Source organism: Aotus nancymaae, unplaced genomic scaffold, assembly GCF_030222135.1.
Source record: "Aotus nancymaae isolate 86718 unplaced genomic scaffold, 86718_ANA_hifiasm-v0.15.2.pri h1tg000108l, whole genome shotgun sequence".
Taxonomy (NCBI): Eukaryota; Metazoa; Chordata; class Mammalia; order Primates; family Aotidae; genus Aotus; species Aotus nancymaae.
In genome coordinates this window covers 576,798-592,928 of record NW_026988523.1, presented here as the reverse complement: position 1 = coordinate 592,928, position 16,131 = coordinate 576,798, and the positions used below count along the sequence as shown (strand labels likewise).

Sequence of the window (16,131 nt, the reverse complement as noted above, 5' to 3'; positions counted from 1 at the left end):
GCAGGGGCTTGTGAACAAGCTACGGGATTGGGTGGGGGTTGGGGGGATGCAGAAATGTTAGATCTCGTTAACGTGACATTAGTGTCTGGGTGAGACCAGAGGTTCTCTCGAGGGTATCTTTCCACAGCTGGAGCAGAGAGGAAGGTGGGAGGCTATGACCGTCCTGGGCATTTCCCTTCCTGACCACAAGGTGTCGCCACTGCAGCGGAAACAGTTTTCTCTGGATTCCAAAAATTACTAGTCCCTTTCTGAAGGAATCAAAGAAGGTCCTGTGGCACAAGACCTGCACTGGTTCACCCGGCAGCTTCCAACGCACACCGTTTGCATCAGGGAACTGGGGGAGGAGAGCGCCGACTCACTGGACTAGGAAGCCCCATGTTCCCCCAAAACAAGGCCTGGAGCTCAAAGCTGGACTCTGCCCGCTCGAAAAGTCCTCACTGCCTGCAGTGTGCTGCCCACACTGAACCCAGAGTCTGAGCTTCACCCTTACAGTGGTGGGGATCTGTTAAGAGCTCTAGACCTCCCACGCATGCCTAGGGCCATAGAGCATTTCCTAAAGTGTGCTCCTTCAAGATGCCTCTTAAAAACAACAAATGCAATGAGGTTAGAAAATGAGGCCGTGAACACCATAACTCGCTATCAGAGACTCCCAGGGCTCAACCGCATTCTGGGGGTTCTGAAAGTGCCGCCCTTAGAAAGCGTACTTAACCCTAACTCCGCGATTTCTAAACTTGCTTTTTTTAGGGACTCCTCCTCTATGCCACATATTAATATCACATGTAAACAATGTGCCAGAAAACATACCGAGACGTGGAATTCTAGGATAGAAGGGGGCACATTTTATGAAGAAGGAGCATCCAGAGAGTAGTGTCCTGGGGGGGAAGAATTGACTGAAAGAAAGTAGCACCAAATCAAAGTGTTATTTCTAGGTGATGGGATTATAATGATTTTTATCTGTTCTCCTTTGAAGAGGCTTTCCTTGGCCCTTTGGATGAGATTAAAAGCCCCGGCCATAAGCTCAGATACTACCTCCATCTGGAACTGCAACCACCTGTTTCACGTCTGTCTCCTTTGCGAGACTGGAAATACCAAGAGGAAAGGGACCCTCTTCATCTCCTTTATAGCTGTGATCAGCAGCTAAAGATTTTCTGTACTGAATTGAATTGAAATAATAGTTTTAAATCATAAATTATTATAATTGGTTTTGTAATACAAATTTTCATTTTTATTTTTTTTATTTTTTGAGACAGAATCTTGCTCTGTTACCCCGGCTGGAGTGCAGTGGTGTGGTCTCAGCTCACTGCAACCCCCTCCTCCCGGGTTCAAGCAATTCTCATGCTCTCAGTAGCTGAGACTAGAGGCACACACCACCATGCCCGGCTAATTTTTGTATTTTTAGTAGAGACAGCGTTTCACTATGTTGACCAGGCTGATCTCAAACTCCTGACTTCAAGTGATCCGCCCACCTCAGCCTCCCAGAGTGTTGGGATTACAGGTGTGAGCCACCACACCTGGCCACAAATTTTTAAAAGAAAATTATCAACGGCTGCAGGGAGTTGTAGACCCCAAACAGGATTTTTGTTCCTGTTTTATCATTTTTTAAATTTTGTGACCTTGAGCAGTCACTTGACTTCTTTAAGCCTCCAGTTACCTCTGTGAATTGGAGATTGAAATATTGAGGACTGCTGGCACGATGACAGGACATCACATTTGGGGATGTGTACCCAGCAGCATACCCACAGAAGGATGATCTTGAGATGCAATCTTGCAAGAAAGTGACAGTTGGGGCAGGGAGAGGGCTGCTCCCCTGGTTTTGCCTATGGCACCAAGTGGCAAGAGAGAAAGCAGGTATGATTGACAGAGCCAGATCTGTGACCTGAAGCTTGGACTTGTTACTGAGGATTATGGGCAGCCCCTAAAATGTCTGAACAGAGCAGTGACAGGATCGTATTTACAATTTAGAGTGTCTCCTGGGATGGGATGTAACCACCTGGTGGCAGCAGGGATCAGGCAAGGCTGGCTCTGCAGCTAAATTAGACGACGCAGGTCTCCACCTCCTCTCTCAAAATAGCTGCTATAACAAAGCATTTTGGATGGCCCGACATACACATATGCCCAAGCACAACACTCTTGCTTTCAAGATGAAGAAACTGTTAGGATGATAGATTGAGGGGAAAAGTCTTCCATGAGACATTCTGGTCCCTTCTCTTGGATTCAGGAGGATCAGGTGTTTTCACTCCCACTTTCCAGATGAAGCTTGCAGCTCAGAGAAGTTAAATGGCTTGCTCACGTGGTGGCAGATGCAGAGGAAGAGTCTAGACAGTCTCCTCCAACCCACCCCAACAGCACACGTCCACCCCCCCACACACCACACACCACATACACCACACACATTACACATGCCTCATGCCACACACATTACACTCATCACACACACATATGCACCACACACATTACACACGCCATACACACCACACACCACACACACTACACGTGCCACACACACCACGCACACCATACAACTACACACCACACACATCACACACTCACCACACAGCACACATCACACACTCACCACACACATGTACCACACTACACATGCCACACACCACACATCACACTCACTACACACCACACCACACACCACACACACCACACACTACACATGCCTCATGCCACACATTACACACTCATCACACACACATATGCACCACACACATTACACACGCCATACACACACCACAGCACACATCACACTCACCACACATCACACCACACACACAACACGTGCCACACACACCACGCACACCATACAACTAAACACCACACACATCACACAGTCACCACACACCACACACACTACACATGCCTCATGCCACACACATTACACACTCATCACACACATATGCACCACACACATTACACATGCCATACACACACAGCACACATCACACTCACCACACACACCATACAACTACACACCACACACATCACACACTCACCACACACACCACATGCACCACACGCACTACACTTGCCACACACACCACACACCATACGACTACACACCACACATCACACACTCACCACACACTACACAGCACACATCACACTCACTACACACACCACACACCACACACACCACACACACTACACATGCCTCATGCCACACACATTACACACTCATCACACACACATATGCACCACAAACATTACACATGCCATGCACACACCACAGCACACATCACACACCACACACACCACATGCACCATACAACTACACACCACACACATCACACACTCACCACACGCACCACATGCACCACATGCACTACACTTGCCACACACAGCACACACCATATGACTACACACCACACACACCACACACCACACACAGCACATACACACCACACACCACATGCACCACACACACTACATGTGCCACACACACCACACTCACCACACATACCATACAGCTACACACCACACACAACACACACACACCACATGCACCACACACACTACACATGCCACACACAACACACACACACCACATGCACCACACACACTACACATGCCACACACACCACACGCACCCTACAACTATACACCACACACATCAGACACTCCACACACCACACACATCGCATACCCACCACACATATACCACACACACCACATACCATACACATACACACACACACACACATCCCACACACACCTTTCTCAGGGCAGAAATCCCAAGATCAGGGTTCTTGATTTCCAAAGACTTCTTTCATATGAGTCTAAGCTAAGAGATTGTTTCTGAAGATCATAAAAGTAATAATATCTTCTAATTAGAAAGCATTTTCATGTAATACAAAATGTGTACTATGTTTCCTGAGCACTTACTACATATCAGGCATTCTGTTGTGGGCTTACATTTATTATTAGCACCTCATTTTAAGCTCTCAAGTACCTGTGAGGCAGGTACTATTATTTCTGATTTTAGATGAGGAAATGGAAGTTGAATGAAGCTAAATTACTTGCTAAAGGCAAGTTAGTAAGTGGCAGAGCCAGGCGTCAAACCGAGGGTGCCTGACTGAATTCTGAGCACTTGGCATTGTGCACCCTGCCTGGTTTAATCGTCCTGCAACCCTGGAGGTGGCGACGGGGCTCCGGCCTGGAGAAGCTCAGTGGCCAAGCTTGTGCCTCCCTGGGAGTCCGGACCTCCCGTTCCTGGCTGCCTCCACCCCACTGTGGTGCCTCTCATCACCCTGACTGTTCTTCCCCTGCAGTCTCAGGCCAGCCCGTCTCCCTGAAGAACATCTCCACAGACACATCGGGTTACTACATCTGCACCGCCAGCAATGAGATGGGGAGGGCGTCCTGCAACATCACGGTGGCCGTCAGATCTCGTAAGAGCAGCCTGGGAAGGGAGGGCGGACAAAGGCCACAGGATAACTGGTGGGGGTCCAGAGAGTCAGCCGAGACCACCGAGAGAATGAATCATGGAGCCTCTTAAGGGCCACGCACCTGCAGGGTGACCTAGGCAGGATGACTCTGTCCCAGGCTCCCCTCACTCTGAGGCCAGTCCAGTTCCACCGGTTTTGGGAAGTGGAGCCTAGGACCAACTTCTAGGACTGAGAGGCTTCCTCAGTCCCAGCTGCCTGAGAGCCAGTCAGTGGGCATGGAGGAGGTGCCCAGAGCCGGCTGCCGCAGAGTCTAGACCTCGTCCTTTTGGGGCGAGACGTCATGTCTAGCTCAACGAGCTGGCAGGGCTGACACCTGAGGGCGTCTGCAGAGCCAGGGTAGCCTGGAGAGTGTGAAGATGTGAAGTATCCTCACATCTCTGTCTGCACCTCCATCCTGAAGAGTATTCCTGGACGATGGCTGGTCACATCCCTACAAGACCATGGCTTCCATGGAGTGTTACCAGAAGCTGGCAGCTGCTGCTCCCCTGGCTGGGAGGAGCACCGGAGCCAGCTTCGAAGCTCGGGAAGTGCAGCTGCTCTGTCCTCTTGCAGCCTCCATGAACGTGGCCCTGTATGTGGGCATCGCGGTGGGCGTGGTTGCAGCCCTCATCATCGTTGGCATCGTCATCTACTGCTGCTGCTGCCGGGGGAAGGAGGACACTGACGAGAAAGCAAGGCCGTGAGTGTCTGGGCTGGAGCCTGTTGCAAGGGTCTAGGGAGACTGGAATTAGGCATCCCAACGCCTCACAGCCTCTTCTACTCGCTGCACCCCTGGGGCATGTCACCCCCATTTCGTGCTGACAAAAGGATGACCTGCCCAAGCCATAAAATGTGCATTGCAGCCCCAGGCCTGTGGTTTCCAGTCTGGGAGCTCAGGGTCCGGCTTCCCGTGGCATGCCCAGAGCCGAGTGTGGCCTGCAGCCTCTGTCACGGGGCCAGTCCTTCCTGCCTGTTCCTGTGCCGCCCTCAGCTCGTGCATGGAACAAGGCTGTGGCTCCTTCACTCTCATCCCAGCCTTTCAGCCCAGCGTCCTCTGCAGCTGGTGGGTGGGGAGGAGGTCTGGAGGCTGCTCTTCCCGTAATGCGCATGAGGTCCAGCTCCCTGGGGGTCCACCTCAGAGCAAATCCTTCCCCTCTGTCCCCCGCTGCCCTGCAGGAATCCAGAAGCCTATGAGGAGCCGCCAGAGCAGCTGAGAGAACTTTCCAGAGGCGGAGAGGAGGAGGATGACTACAGGCGACAAGAGCAGAGGAGCACGGGGCGTGAATCCCCAGAATCCCCAGACCACCCCGGCCGGTGACCGGGGCCGGCAGCGGAGGGCGGCGGAGGCAGGGTTAGGGGTTCGTTCTCCCGCTTCCTGGCCTCCCTTCTGCTCTCTAAGCCCCGTTCTCCTGTCCCTCCATCCCCAACATTGATGGGGCATATCTTCCCCTCTGTTAGCTGTGAGGAACATGGCTGGCCTCGTAAGGGGGTCCCTCCTGTGACTGACCCTGCCAACCTTGCTGTCCTGTGAAGTGACCTCCTGGCTGAGACACCTGGTTCAGGGCCTGGCCCTCACTCAAGACCAGGCTGCAGCCTCCACTTCCCCCGTAGTTGGCAGGAGCTCCTGGAAGTACAGAGCTGAGCCTGGGGCACTCACGTTCAGAACTCTCCAGGGAGGTGATGCCAGCCTCGGGGGGGCAGCACCTGGAGGGGCACGGGGCAGAGGGTGTGCACTCCACACATTTTTGTTGAATGAATGAAAGAGTGAGTGAGTGTGCTTGGGCCCTGCATGGGCCTGGCCTCTAGCTCCCACCTCCTTTCCAGCCTCACTTCCTGTAGCTGCCAGTACGTCCCAGACCCTCCTGGGAAGGCCACCTCCCACTCCCGCTGCACAGGCCCTGGGGAGCTTTTGCCCACACACTTTCCCTTTTTGCCTGTCAATATCTTACCTGTCCCTCCAGGCCCATCTCAAATCACAAGGATTTCTCTAACTCTGTCCTAATTGTCCACATATGTGGAAACAATGCTGTCACTTTGTCCCACAGCCAATCATGGGCCACGAGACACAGTCCTCTGAGCTAGTGCCTCTGGCTGTATTAGCACACCAGCTCCTCGGGGCAGGGCCTGGGTCTCATAGCTTTTGCTTTCCCTGAAGCCCTAGCAGCTGGCGCCCATCCTAGTGGACGCTGAAGCTTAATTGGGGAAACTGCTTTGATTGGTTAGGCCTTCCCTTCTCTGATCTCCCTGAGATGACTGTGGACGCAAGGATGACTCCCATCCAAACCCACATGTTCATTCAGTAAGTTAAACAGGAATTGATTTAAAGGGAACACACACACAGGAGCTTGCTTGCAGAGGGTCTAATTCCTCTCCAGGCCAGAATAACTGGCTGAGTTCCTGGTTGTTCCTGCATCCGATACCTCAGCCCTGGCCCTGCCCAGCGCATTTGGGCTCTGGTTTTCTGGTTGGACTGTCCTGCTGCCCTCTCTCAACCTCCCTCTGTTAGTCAAGCATTTCTTCTACTCTTGAGAGCTCAGGCAGCGTTAGACTGCGTAGGTCTCAGGGCCCAGTGGCTGGTCTCACCCAACTGCAGTTTACTATTGCTGTCTTTTCTGGATGATCAGAAAAATAATTCCATAAGACTATTGTCTACTTGTGATTTTTTTTAATGTGTATTTTTATATATATTGTTAAATCCTTTGCTTCATTCCAAATGCTTTCAGGAATAATAAAATGTGGGTGAAAATTCTTATTTCTTTTTTAATGTGGATTTTGTTTGCAGTAAGATAAAGCTTGGGTCTCATGGGTCTGTGTTTATTCACCATAGCACTCTTCTGCTTCCTAGGAGAGGTGAGACAAGGTAACGGAGTTGAGAATCGGGGGGTCCCTCTGCTTGTGGCCGCAGTAGGGTCAGGCAGTGCCTCAGTGGTTGTGGGAACAGGACGGATTCCTGCCTGCTAGTGGAGGTAAATTCCAGGAGTCTGCAGTGGCAGGACCTGGCAGGCCTGGGCGTCAGTCCACACGTCTGAAGGAAGACGGTGGAGATGCTCTAGCCAGTTCTGCTCCCTATGATGCCCCCCCGAGAGAGGGGAGGGCAGTCCTCTTGTTCTGTCACAGCACAGGGACACTTCCTCCTCCAAAGCAACTTGGCTCCGCCGTCAGCTCTTGGCTTTGACGTTGACTCTCCTGAGAGACATTCAAGGTCTGTTCCTCAGTGTCCTTTCCTGTGGGGCTCTGCACTCCCTCCTGTCCCAGCGCTTGTCAGGCAGTACAGTGTGCCTATTTCACCTGTGTACAGGTCTGTCTCTGCCTCGGCCTGTACCTTCTTTATGGCCTGGCACGTATTGACCCTTGAAAAGCTTTGTTAAATGAATAAGGTTTGCTGTCACAGTATCTTGCCCAAGGACATCGCCTAGCTCTCTAGATGCTCTGAGGTGCCTTCCGGTTCTCACCACGCAAGGTTCCACAGCATGTTCTTGAGGGAGCCATGGAAGCAGAGGCAGCCACCTTCCCCCAGGTTTGACCTGACTTCTCTCTGCCCCTCAAAGGACTCTGAAGGTTCACCTGCTTTAGCTCCAGGCTTAGGGAAGAAAACGAGGGAAATCAAGACCCACTGCACTAATTGAATAACAAATATTTTGTGCACATCTACTATGTGCCAAGTAGTGTGCTGGTTGCAGAGTATATACAAGTCACTAAGACACTATTATCCAGAAGGAGCTAAAATCTAATGGCGGTCACAGACAGAAACATAATTATGTGAGCGAGAGAAGGGGCTACAGGAACACAGAGGAGGGCCTGAGTAACTCAGCCTAAGGGAGTTCAGGAAAGCTTCAGAGATCAGGTAGCATTTGGGCTGCATCTTGAAGAAAAATGAGTTTTACAAGAGGAAAAGGGCTGGTGCTGACTTTTCCTCTGTCCTCCAATGCGGGTTTCTATTACTTGGGTGTCAAATCACATTATGACTCGGTAAGACTACAGTTTCCTGCTGAATTTATTTCAGTCCACAGACTCTGGGAATTAGACAGTTGTAGGTTCTTACACAATCAAAATTAGCCCAGCAATACCCTCTCCTTAGAATGTCAAGCATCCCTTCCCAAATCATGGTTTCCGGCTGATGGTTCCGAGACTTTATGGTGTTTTAGAAGAGAGACAAAGCCTACCCATTAATTGAGGGAAGATTGTGTACTAGGCACTTGAGACAGTTTCTCATATAATCCCCAACTGCAGTTTCAAATATTTGGGCATATGTCAATGCTAGGTTATCCCCTAAGGAGGGACTCTGGCTGCCCAGAGAGGTCCCCATGAGGTGATATATAACTTGGTAAATTAGCCACTCTTCAGGGTCTTGTTTCTTATTTATTTATTTATTTATTTTAAATTTTACATTAAGTTCTGGGATACATGTGCAGAACGTGCAGGTTTGTCACATAGTATGCATGTGCCACAGTGGTTTACTGCACCCATCAATCTGGCATCTAGGTTTTGAGCCCTGCATGCATTAGGTATTTGTCCTAATGCTCCCCCTCCCAAGGCGTCTTGTTCTTAAGCTGCTTTTGTGACACAGTGACAGGGTCTCAGCTCTCAAATGCAGAATCAGATTAACCAAGCTCACCGTGCGTGACGTACAATGCCTATAGCAGCAACAGTTGCTCTGGGCCAGCCACTGCTGAAGGCACTCTGAATAGAACATCTCAAAATCTTCACACTATGAGATAAGTGGTATTATTCCCATTTTACAGATGAGGAAGCTAAGACACAGTGCATTTAAGCAGTTTGGATCAACACAGAATGTCAATTTGCTACTTATAGCTGTCAAGTAGACCAGCTCTTCAGTCCAACTGACCCAGGCTGTCTCACCCCATGAGCACTATGCCCTTAGTTGCTTACTCAGCATGGAACCCTCAGTTGGTTACTCAGCATGGAACCCTCAGTTGCTTACTCAGCATGGAACCCTCAGTTGCTTACTCAGCATGGAACCCTCAGTTGCTTACTCAGCATGGAACCCTCAGTTGCTTACTCAGCATGGAACCCTCAGTTGGTTACTCAGCATGGAACCCTCAGTTGCTTACTCAGCATGGAATCAGAACAAGAGAAGTCGGCTACCATCAAGGAGCTCTCATCCTCGATGGCAGTTTGTATAAGGAGGTGTCATATCCCCTGTGGAAATTCTGGAAGATTCTCTGGGCTTGGCCCCATCCCTGGATATTCTGGCTTGGGGCCCTGGGCATCTGCAGAAGTGATCCTATTGGTAAGGCCCTATAGGGAGGCCTCTCTGGGGACACTTGGCTATTGAATTTGCTCACTGAGACTGCCTCTCCTCAGGTAGGTTTCCAGAAAGACGCAGCCTGGATTCTGTCTGTGATGGCCCTTTGCCTGTATCTCCTCAGCTCAGCACATCATCCCTTCCTACAGTCTTTTTCTCTCAGGCATATACTGCCTTTGTATTTGCAAAAACTTTCCTCCAGCTCCAATGAACTCTGTTAGATCTGGGAATTGGTCTTTCCTCTTGAGAGGATACTGAATATTTCTGCTTGGATCTAGGATTTTAAAGTTTATCTCTAACTGTCAATCTTATTTCCCCGATTTCCATGTTGCTGAGTAAAATTTTCCCTTTAATTAAGATGAGCTAAACTGCTATAACAGTGGACTAAAAAGCTATAATAGTTCAAATACAATAGAAGTTTCTTTCTCACACACGTAACAGCTTTTGAGACAGACTCGGGGCCCAATCTTCTGTTTATCTCCAACTGTTTACATTAGTGGGTCTTCCATCCTCAAGGGCCTGGAAATTGTCTGCAACCAGCCAGCAGACAGGAAGGAGAGCAGAGCAAAAGTGCAAATGCTTCTTCAGACTTGATCCAGAAGTGACTGCCCTGATTGCGCTCACTCAGCATTGGCCCATTGGAAGCACGAGTCACAAGCCAACACGTTGCCCAGGGAAGGCGGGGAAATGCGAACTCGTGACCTTGTCATATGCGCTCAGGAAGCAAAAGAACTGGCTACTGGCTTCTGCCACAGTTGCCTCATCCTAAGTTCCACAGACCCTGTCCATTTTACAGATGAGGAGACTGAGGCTCAGAAGCGAAACTCATTGGTGGTAGCATTGCTAGTAGGTGATGGAATGAAGATTAGATCAATTCTGTCTGATTCTGAAGACCTTGCTCTTTCTACCTGAAAACATTTTCTCCTGGTCCTGTGTATGAACAGGATGATAGAATGGGGGACACAGAGTTAAGGTTTTTTGTTTTAAATCTGTATATGGCAGTTGTTTCTTATAATACAGGTGTCTCAGGTATTGTATATGCATTTCTGAATAATGAATATATTGTTATACCTCCTCAGGTATAATAATATATGCATAATATATATGCATTTCTGAAAAACCTTGCAGGAACACAGAGGAAGGCCTGAGTAACTCAAAGAAGAGCAACTCTTCAAAATCACACACTAAAACTATTAGGACTCACAGGAAAGTTAGGATTAGAGGAGGACCACATCAAAACCAACCGAACGGTCAAGCGCAGTGGCTCACGCCTGTAATCCCAGCACTTTGGGAGGCCAAGGTGGGTGGATCACGAGGTCAAGAGATCAAGACCATCCTGGTCAACAAGGTGAAACCCCGTCTCTACTAAAAAAATACAAAAATTAGATGGGCATGGTGGCGCGTGCCTGTAATCCCAGCTACTCAGGAGGCTGAGACAGGAGAATTGCCTGAACCCAGGAGGCGGAGGTTGCGGTGAGCCGAGATCGTGCCATTGCACTCCAGCCTGGGTAACAAGAGCGAAACTCCATCTCAAAAAAAAAAAAAAAAAAAAAAAAACCGAACTTTGAAAACCAATGGGCCTTTGTAACTGGATCACTTCACTTTCAAAACATTAACAACACTCGTGAAAATACAAGTGATGTTAAATCTTAGTGCCAAGTCTATTAGCACCAAGTATCACAGTCAGTCACCCTTAATGTGGGCACTCATTTCTTCAGAGACCTACTCATCACGATTAAAACATTACTCCTTGTCTATCTTTATGCCAACACTGCACTGTCTGGATGAGTGTAGGTTCGTGAGATAATCATGTTTCATTGTAGAGTCCTGTTAGTTACTTAAGATTGTTTTGACCAGTCTAGATCCTTTGCTTTTCTACATAAATTTAAGAATTAGAGCTCGGATCCAAGATAGCCGATTAGGAGGAAGTCGGGATTGCAGCTCCGAGAGAAGGCGCAGAGGGTGAGTGGACGCCGCATTTCCAGACGATTTTTTACTGCCCACAGACCAGGAGATTCACAGGAGGAGGAGCCCCATGGGTCACCAGCGCCACTGGTTGGACTGGCGAGGCTGCTCGGCCTGCACCTGGGGCAGGGAGGAGCGGCTCCTTGTGCAGAGTGAGCGAGACTGGATCCCCTCTGGGCCAGCAAGGGGAGCTGAGGCAGGGAGTCAAGCCAAGAAATTCCCGGGCAAAGAGGGTGCCACTGGAAACACGGCTGAACCCGGGACGGTCCAGCTCTGTGGAAGAGGGGTGTCCCCCACCGGGAAACACCCTGCAGTTCCCAGGGCAATTTGCCATAACCAAGACAACCCACCGCTACAGAGACTCCGTCACTACAGGGGCGGGCCAGTATAGCGGAAGCAGTTCTAACTACACCCATATAAACAGGACTGCAGGGAAGTTCACACGGAACCTGGGCGGAGCCCACAGCAGCTCAGCAAAGCCTCTGCAGGCTGAGTGTGACTAGGCTGCCACCTTGTGGGCAGGGAAAACAATTGCAAGCCAGCGGAAAATCATAAAGCCCTAACTCCTCGGGACAGAACACCTGGGGGGAAGAAAAGGGGGTTTATGAGTTCAGCTACTGCAGACTTAAAATTACCAAAATCAGAAAGACAGCAACTACCAAGTCGATAGGTGGATAAATCCACAAAGATGGGAAGAAACCAGCGCAAAAAGGATGAAAACACCCAAAACCAGAACACCCCTCCTCCTACAAGGGAGCACAACTCCTCACCAGCAAGGGAACAAGACTGGATGGAGAATGAGTGTGATGAAATGACAGAATCAGCTTTCAGAAAGTGCATAATAAGAAACTTCCGTGAGCTAAAAGAACATGTTCTAACCCAATGCAAAGAAACTAAGAAACTTGAAAAAAGACTTGACGAAATGTTAATGAGAATGGACAACTTAGAGAGGAATATGAGCGAATTGATGGAGCTGAAAAACACAACACAAGAACTTCATGAAGCATGCACAAGTTTCAACAGCCGAATTGACCAAGCAGAAGAAAGGATATCAGAGGTCGAAGATCAACTCAATGAAATAAAACGAGAAGGCAAGATTAGAGAAAACAGGGTAAAAAGAAATGAACAGAGTCAACAAGAAATATGGGACTATGTGAAAAGACCTAATCTACGTTTGATAGGTGTACCTGAATGTGACGAAGAGAATACATCCAAGCTGGAAAATACTCTTCAGGATATTATCCAGGAAAACTTCCCCAACCTAGCAAGGCAGGCCAATATTCAAGTCCAGGAAATACAGAGAACACCACAAAGATATTCCTCTAGAAGAGCAACCCCAAGGCACATAATCATCAGATTCAACAGGGTTGAAACGAAGGAGAAAATACTAAAGGCAGCCAGAGAGAAAGGTCGGGTTACCCACAAAGGGAACCCCATCAGACTCACAGCAGATCTCTCAGCAGAAACCCTACAGGCCAGAAAGGAGTGGGGGCCGATATTCAACATCCTTAAAGAAAAGAACTTTCAACCCAGAATTTCATATCCAGCCAAACTAAGCTTCATAAGTGAAGGAAAAATAAAATCCTTTGCGAACAAGCAAGTACTCAGAGATTTCATCACCACCAGACCGGCTTTACAAGAGCTCCTGAAGGAGGCACTACACATAGAAAAGAACAACCAGTACCAGCCACTCCAAAAACGCAGGAAATGGTAAAGAGCAGCAACACAATGAAGAATCTGCATCAAGCAATGGGAAAAACAGCCAGCTAGCATCAAAATGACAGGATCGAATTCACACTTAACAATATTAACCCTAAATGTAAACGGACTAAATGCCCCAATCAAAAGACATAGATTAGCAAATTGGATAAAAAGCCAAAACCCATCAGTGTGCTGTATCCAGGAAACCCACCTCACATGCAAGGATACACAAAGGCTCAAAATAAAGGGATGGACTAAGATTTACCAAGCAAATGGAGAGCAAAAAAAAAGCAGGAGTTGCAATTCTCATCTCTGATAAAATAGACTTTAAAGCAACAAAGATCAAAAGAGACAAAGAAGGACATTACATAATGGTAAAAGGATCAATGCAACAAGAAGAGCTAATGATCCTAAATATATATGCACCTAATACAGGAGCACCCAGATACATAAGGCAAGTTCTTAAAGACTTACAAAGAGACCTAGACTCCCACACAATAATAGTGGGAGACTTCAACACACCATTATCAATATTAGACAGATCAACGAGACAGAAAATTAACAAGGATATCCAGGACTTGAACTCAGACCTGGAACAAGCAAACCTAATAGACATTTACAGAACTCTCCACCCCAAATCCACAGAATATACATTCTTCTCAGCACCACATCACACCTACTCTAAAATTGACCACATAATTGGAAGTAAATCACTCCTCAGCAAATGCAAAAGAACGGAAACCATAACAAACAGTCTCTCAGACCACAGTGCAATCAAGTTAGAACTCAGAATTCAGAAGCCAACCCAGAACCGCACAGCCTCATGGAAATTGAACAACTTTCTCCTGAATGTTGACTGGATAAACACTGAAATGAAGGCAGAAATAAAGACATTCTTCGAAACCAACGAGAACGAAGACACCACATACCAGAATCTTTGGGACACATTTAAAGCAGTTTCTAGAGGAAAATATATAGCAATAAGTGCCCACATGAGAAGAAAGGAGAGATCTAAAATTGACACCCTATCGTCAAAACTGAACGAGCTAGAGGAGCAAGATCAAAAAAACTCAAAACCTAGCAGAAGACAAGAAATAACTAAGATCAAAGCAGAATTGAAGGAGATAGAGACACGAAAAACCCTTCAAAAAATCAATAAATCCAGGAGCTGGTTTTTTGAAAAGATCAACAAAATAGACAGACCACTAGCCAGACTAATAAAAAAGAAAAGAGAGAACAACCAAATAGATGCAATACAAAATGATAAAGGGGATATCACCACAGATTGCACAGAAATTCAAACCATCATCAGAGACTATTACAAACAACTCTATGCACATAAACTAGAAAACCTGGAAGAAATGGATAAATTCCTGGACAGTTGCCTCTTCCCAAGCCTAAACCAGGAAGAAGTCGAAACCCTGAATAGATCAATAACAAGGTCTGAAGTCGAGGCAGCAATTAAGAGCCTACCACCCAAAAAAAGCCCAGGTCCAGATGGGTTCACAGCCAAATTCTACCAGACATACAAAGAGGAACTGGTACCATTCCTACTGAAACTATTCCAAATAATCCAAAAAGAGGGAATCCTTCCCAAATCATTTTATGAGACTAACATCATCCTAATACCAAAACCCGGCAGACACACAACAAGAAAAGAAAACTACAGGCCAATATCCATGATGAACATAGATGCAAAAATCTTCAATAAAATACTGGCAAGCCGATTGCAACAGCACATCTAAAAGCTTATCCACCATGATCAAGTAGGCTTCACCCCGGGGATGCAAGGCTGGTTCAATATACGCAAGTCTATAAATGTAATTCACCACATAAACAGAACGAAAGACAAAAACCACATGATTATCTCAATTGATGCAGAGAAGGCCTTTGACAAAATTCAACAGCCCTTTATGCTAAAAACTCTCAATAAACTAGGTATTGACGGAACGTACCTCAAAATAATAAAAGCTATTTATGACAAACCAACAGCCAATATCATACTGAATGGGCAAAAACTGGAAGCATTCCCTTTGAAATCTGGCACTAGACAAGGATGCCCTCTCTCACCACTCCTATTCAATATAGTACTGGAAGTTCTAGCCAGAGCAATCAGACAAGAAAAAGAAATAAAGGGTATTCAATTAGGAAAGGAGGAAGTCAAATTGTCTCTATTTGCAGATGACATGATTGTATATCTAGAAGACCCTATCATCTCAGACCAAAATCTCCTGAAACTGATAAGCAACTTCAGCAAAGTCTCAGGATACAAAATCAATGTGCAAAAATCACAAGCATTCCTATACACCAATAACAGACTTAAAGAGAGCCAAATCAAGAACGAACTGCCATTCACAATTGCTACAAAGAGAATAAAATACCTAGGAATACAACTAACAAGGAACGTAAAGGACCTCTTCAAGGAGAACTACAAACCACTGCTCAACGAAATAAGAGAGGACACAAACAGATGGAGAAACATTCCATGTTCATGGTTAGGAAGAATCAATATCGTGAAAATGGCCATACTGCCCAAAGTAATTTACAGATTCAACGCTATCCCCATCAAGCTACCAATGACCTTCTTCACAGAACTGGAAAAAAACACCTTAAACTTCATATGGAACCAAAAGAGAGCCCGCATAGACAAGTCAATTCTAAGCAAAAAGAACAAAGCGGGAGGCATCACACTACCAGACATCAAACTCTACTACAAGGCTACAGTAATCAAAACAGCATGGTACTGGTACCAAAACAGAGATATAG

At 47.3% G+C, this 16,131-nt stretch overlaps 2 protein-coding genes across 3 annotated transcripts in view; one reads left to right on the top strand and one right to left on the bottom strand.

Annotated features, from left to right (window-relative positions):
• GPA33 (glycoprotein A33) overlaps window positions 1–7,185 on the top strand; it is a 40,468-nt gene extending 33,283 nt beyond the window's left edge. The window contains exons 5-7 of the mRNA XM_012444573.3: window positions 4,278–4,397; window positions 5,007–5,133; window positions 5,610–7,185. Of these exons, the coding sequence (XP_012299996.2) occupies window positions 4,278–4,397; window positions 5,007–5,133; window positions 5,610–5,751 (389 nt within the window). The 3' untranslated portion in view covers window positions 5,752–7,185. The remainder of the gene's footprint in view (window positions 1–4,277; window positions 4,398–5,006; window positions 5,134–5,609) is intronic.
• MAEL (maelstrom spermatogenic transposon silencer) overlaps window positions 1–16,131 on the bottom strand; it is an 86,725-nt gene that overhangs the window by 5,198 nt on the left and 65,396 nt on the right. The window contains exon 11 of one of the 2 annotated variants that reach the window (XM_012444569.1): window positions 7,826–8,013. The exons of the other annotated variant lie outside the window; for it this stretch is intronic. Coding sequence (XP_012299992.1) covers window positions 7,882–8,013 — 132 coding nt within the window. The 3' untranslated portion in view covers window positions 7,826–7,881. Of the gene's footprint in view, window positions 1–7,825; window positions 8,014–16,131 lie in introns of those variants that run through there. 2 annotated transcript variants of the gene reach the window in all.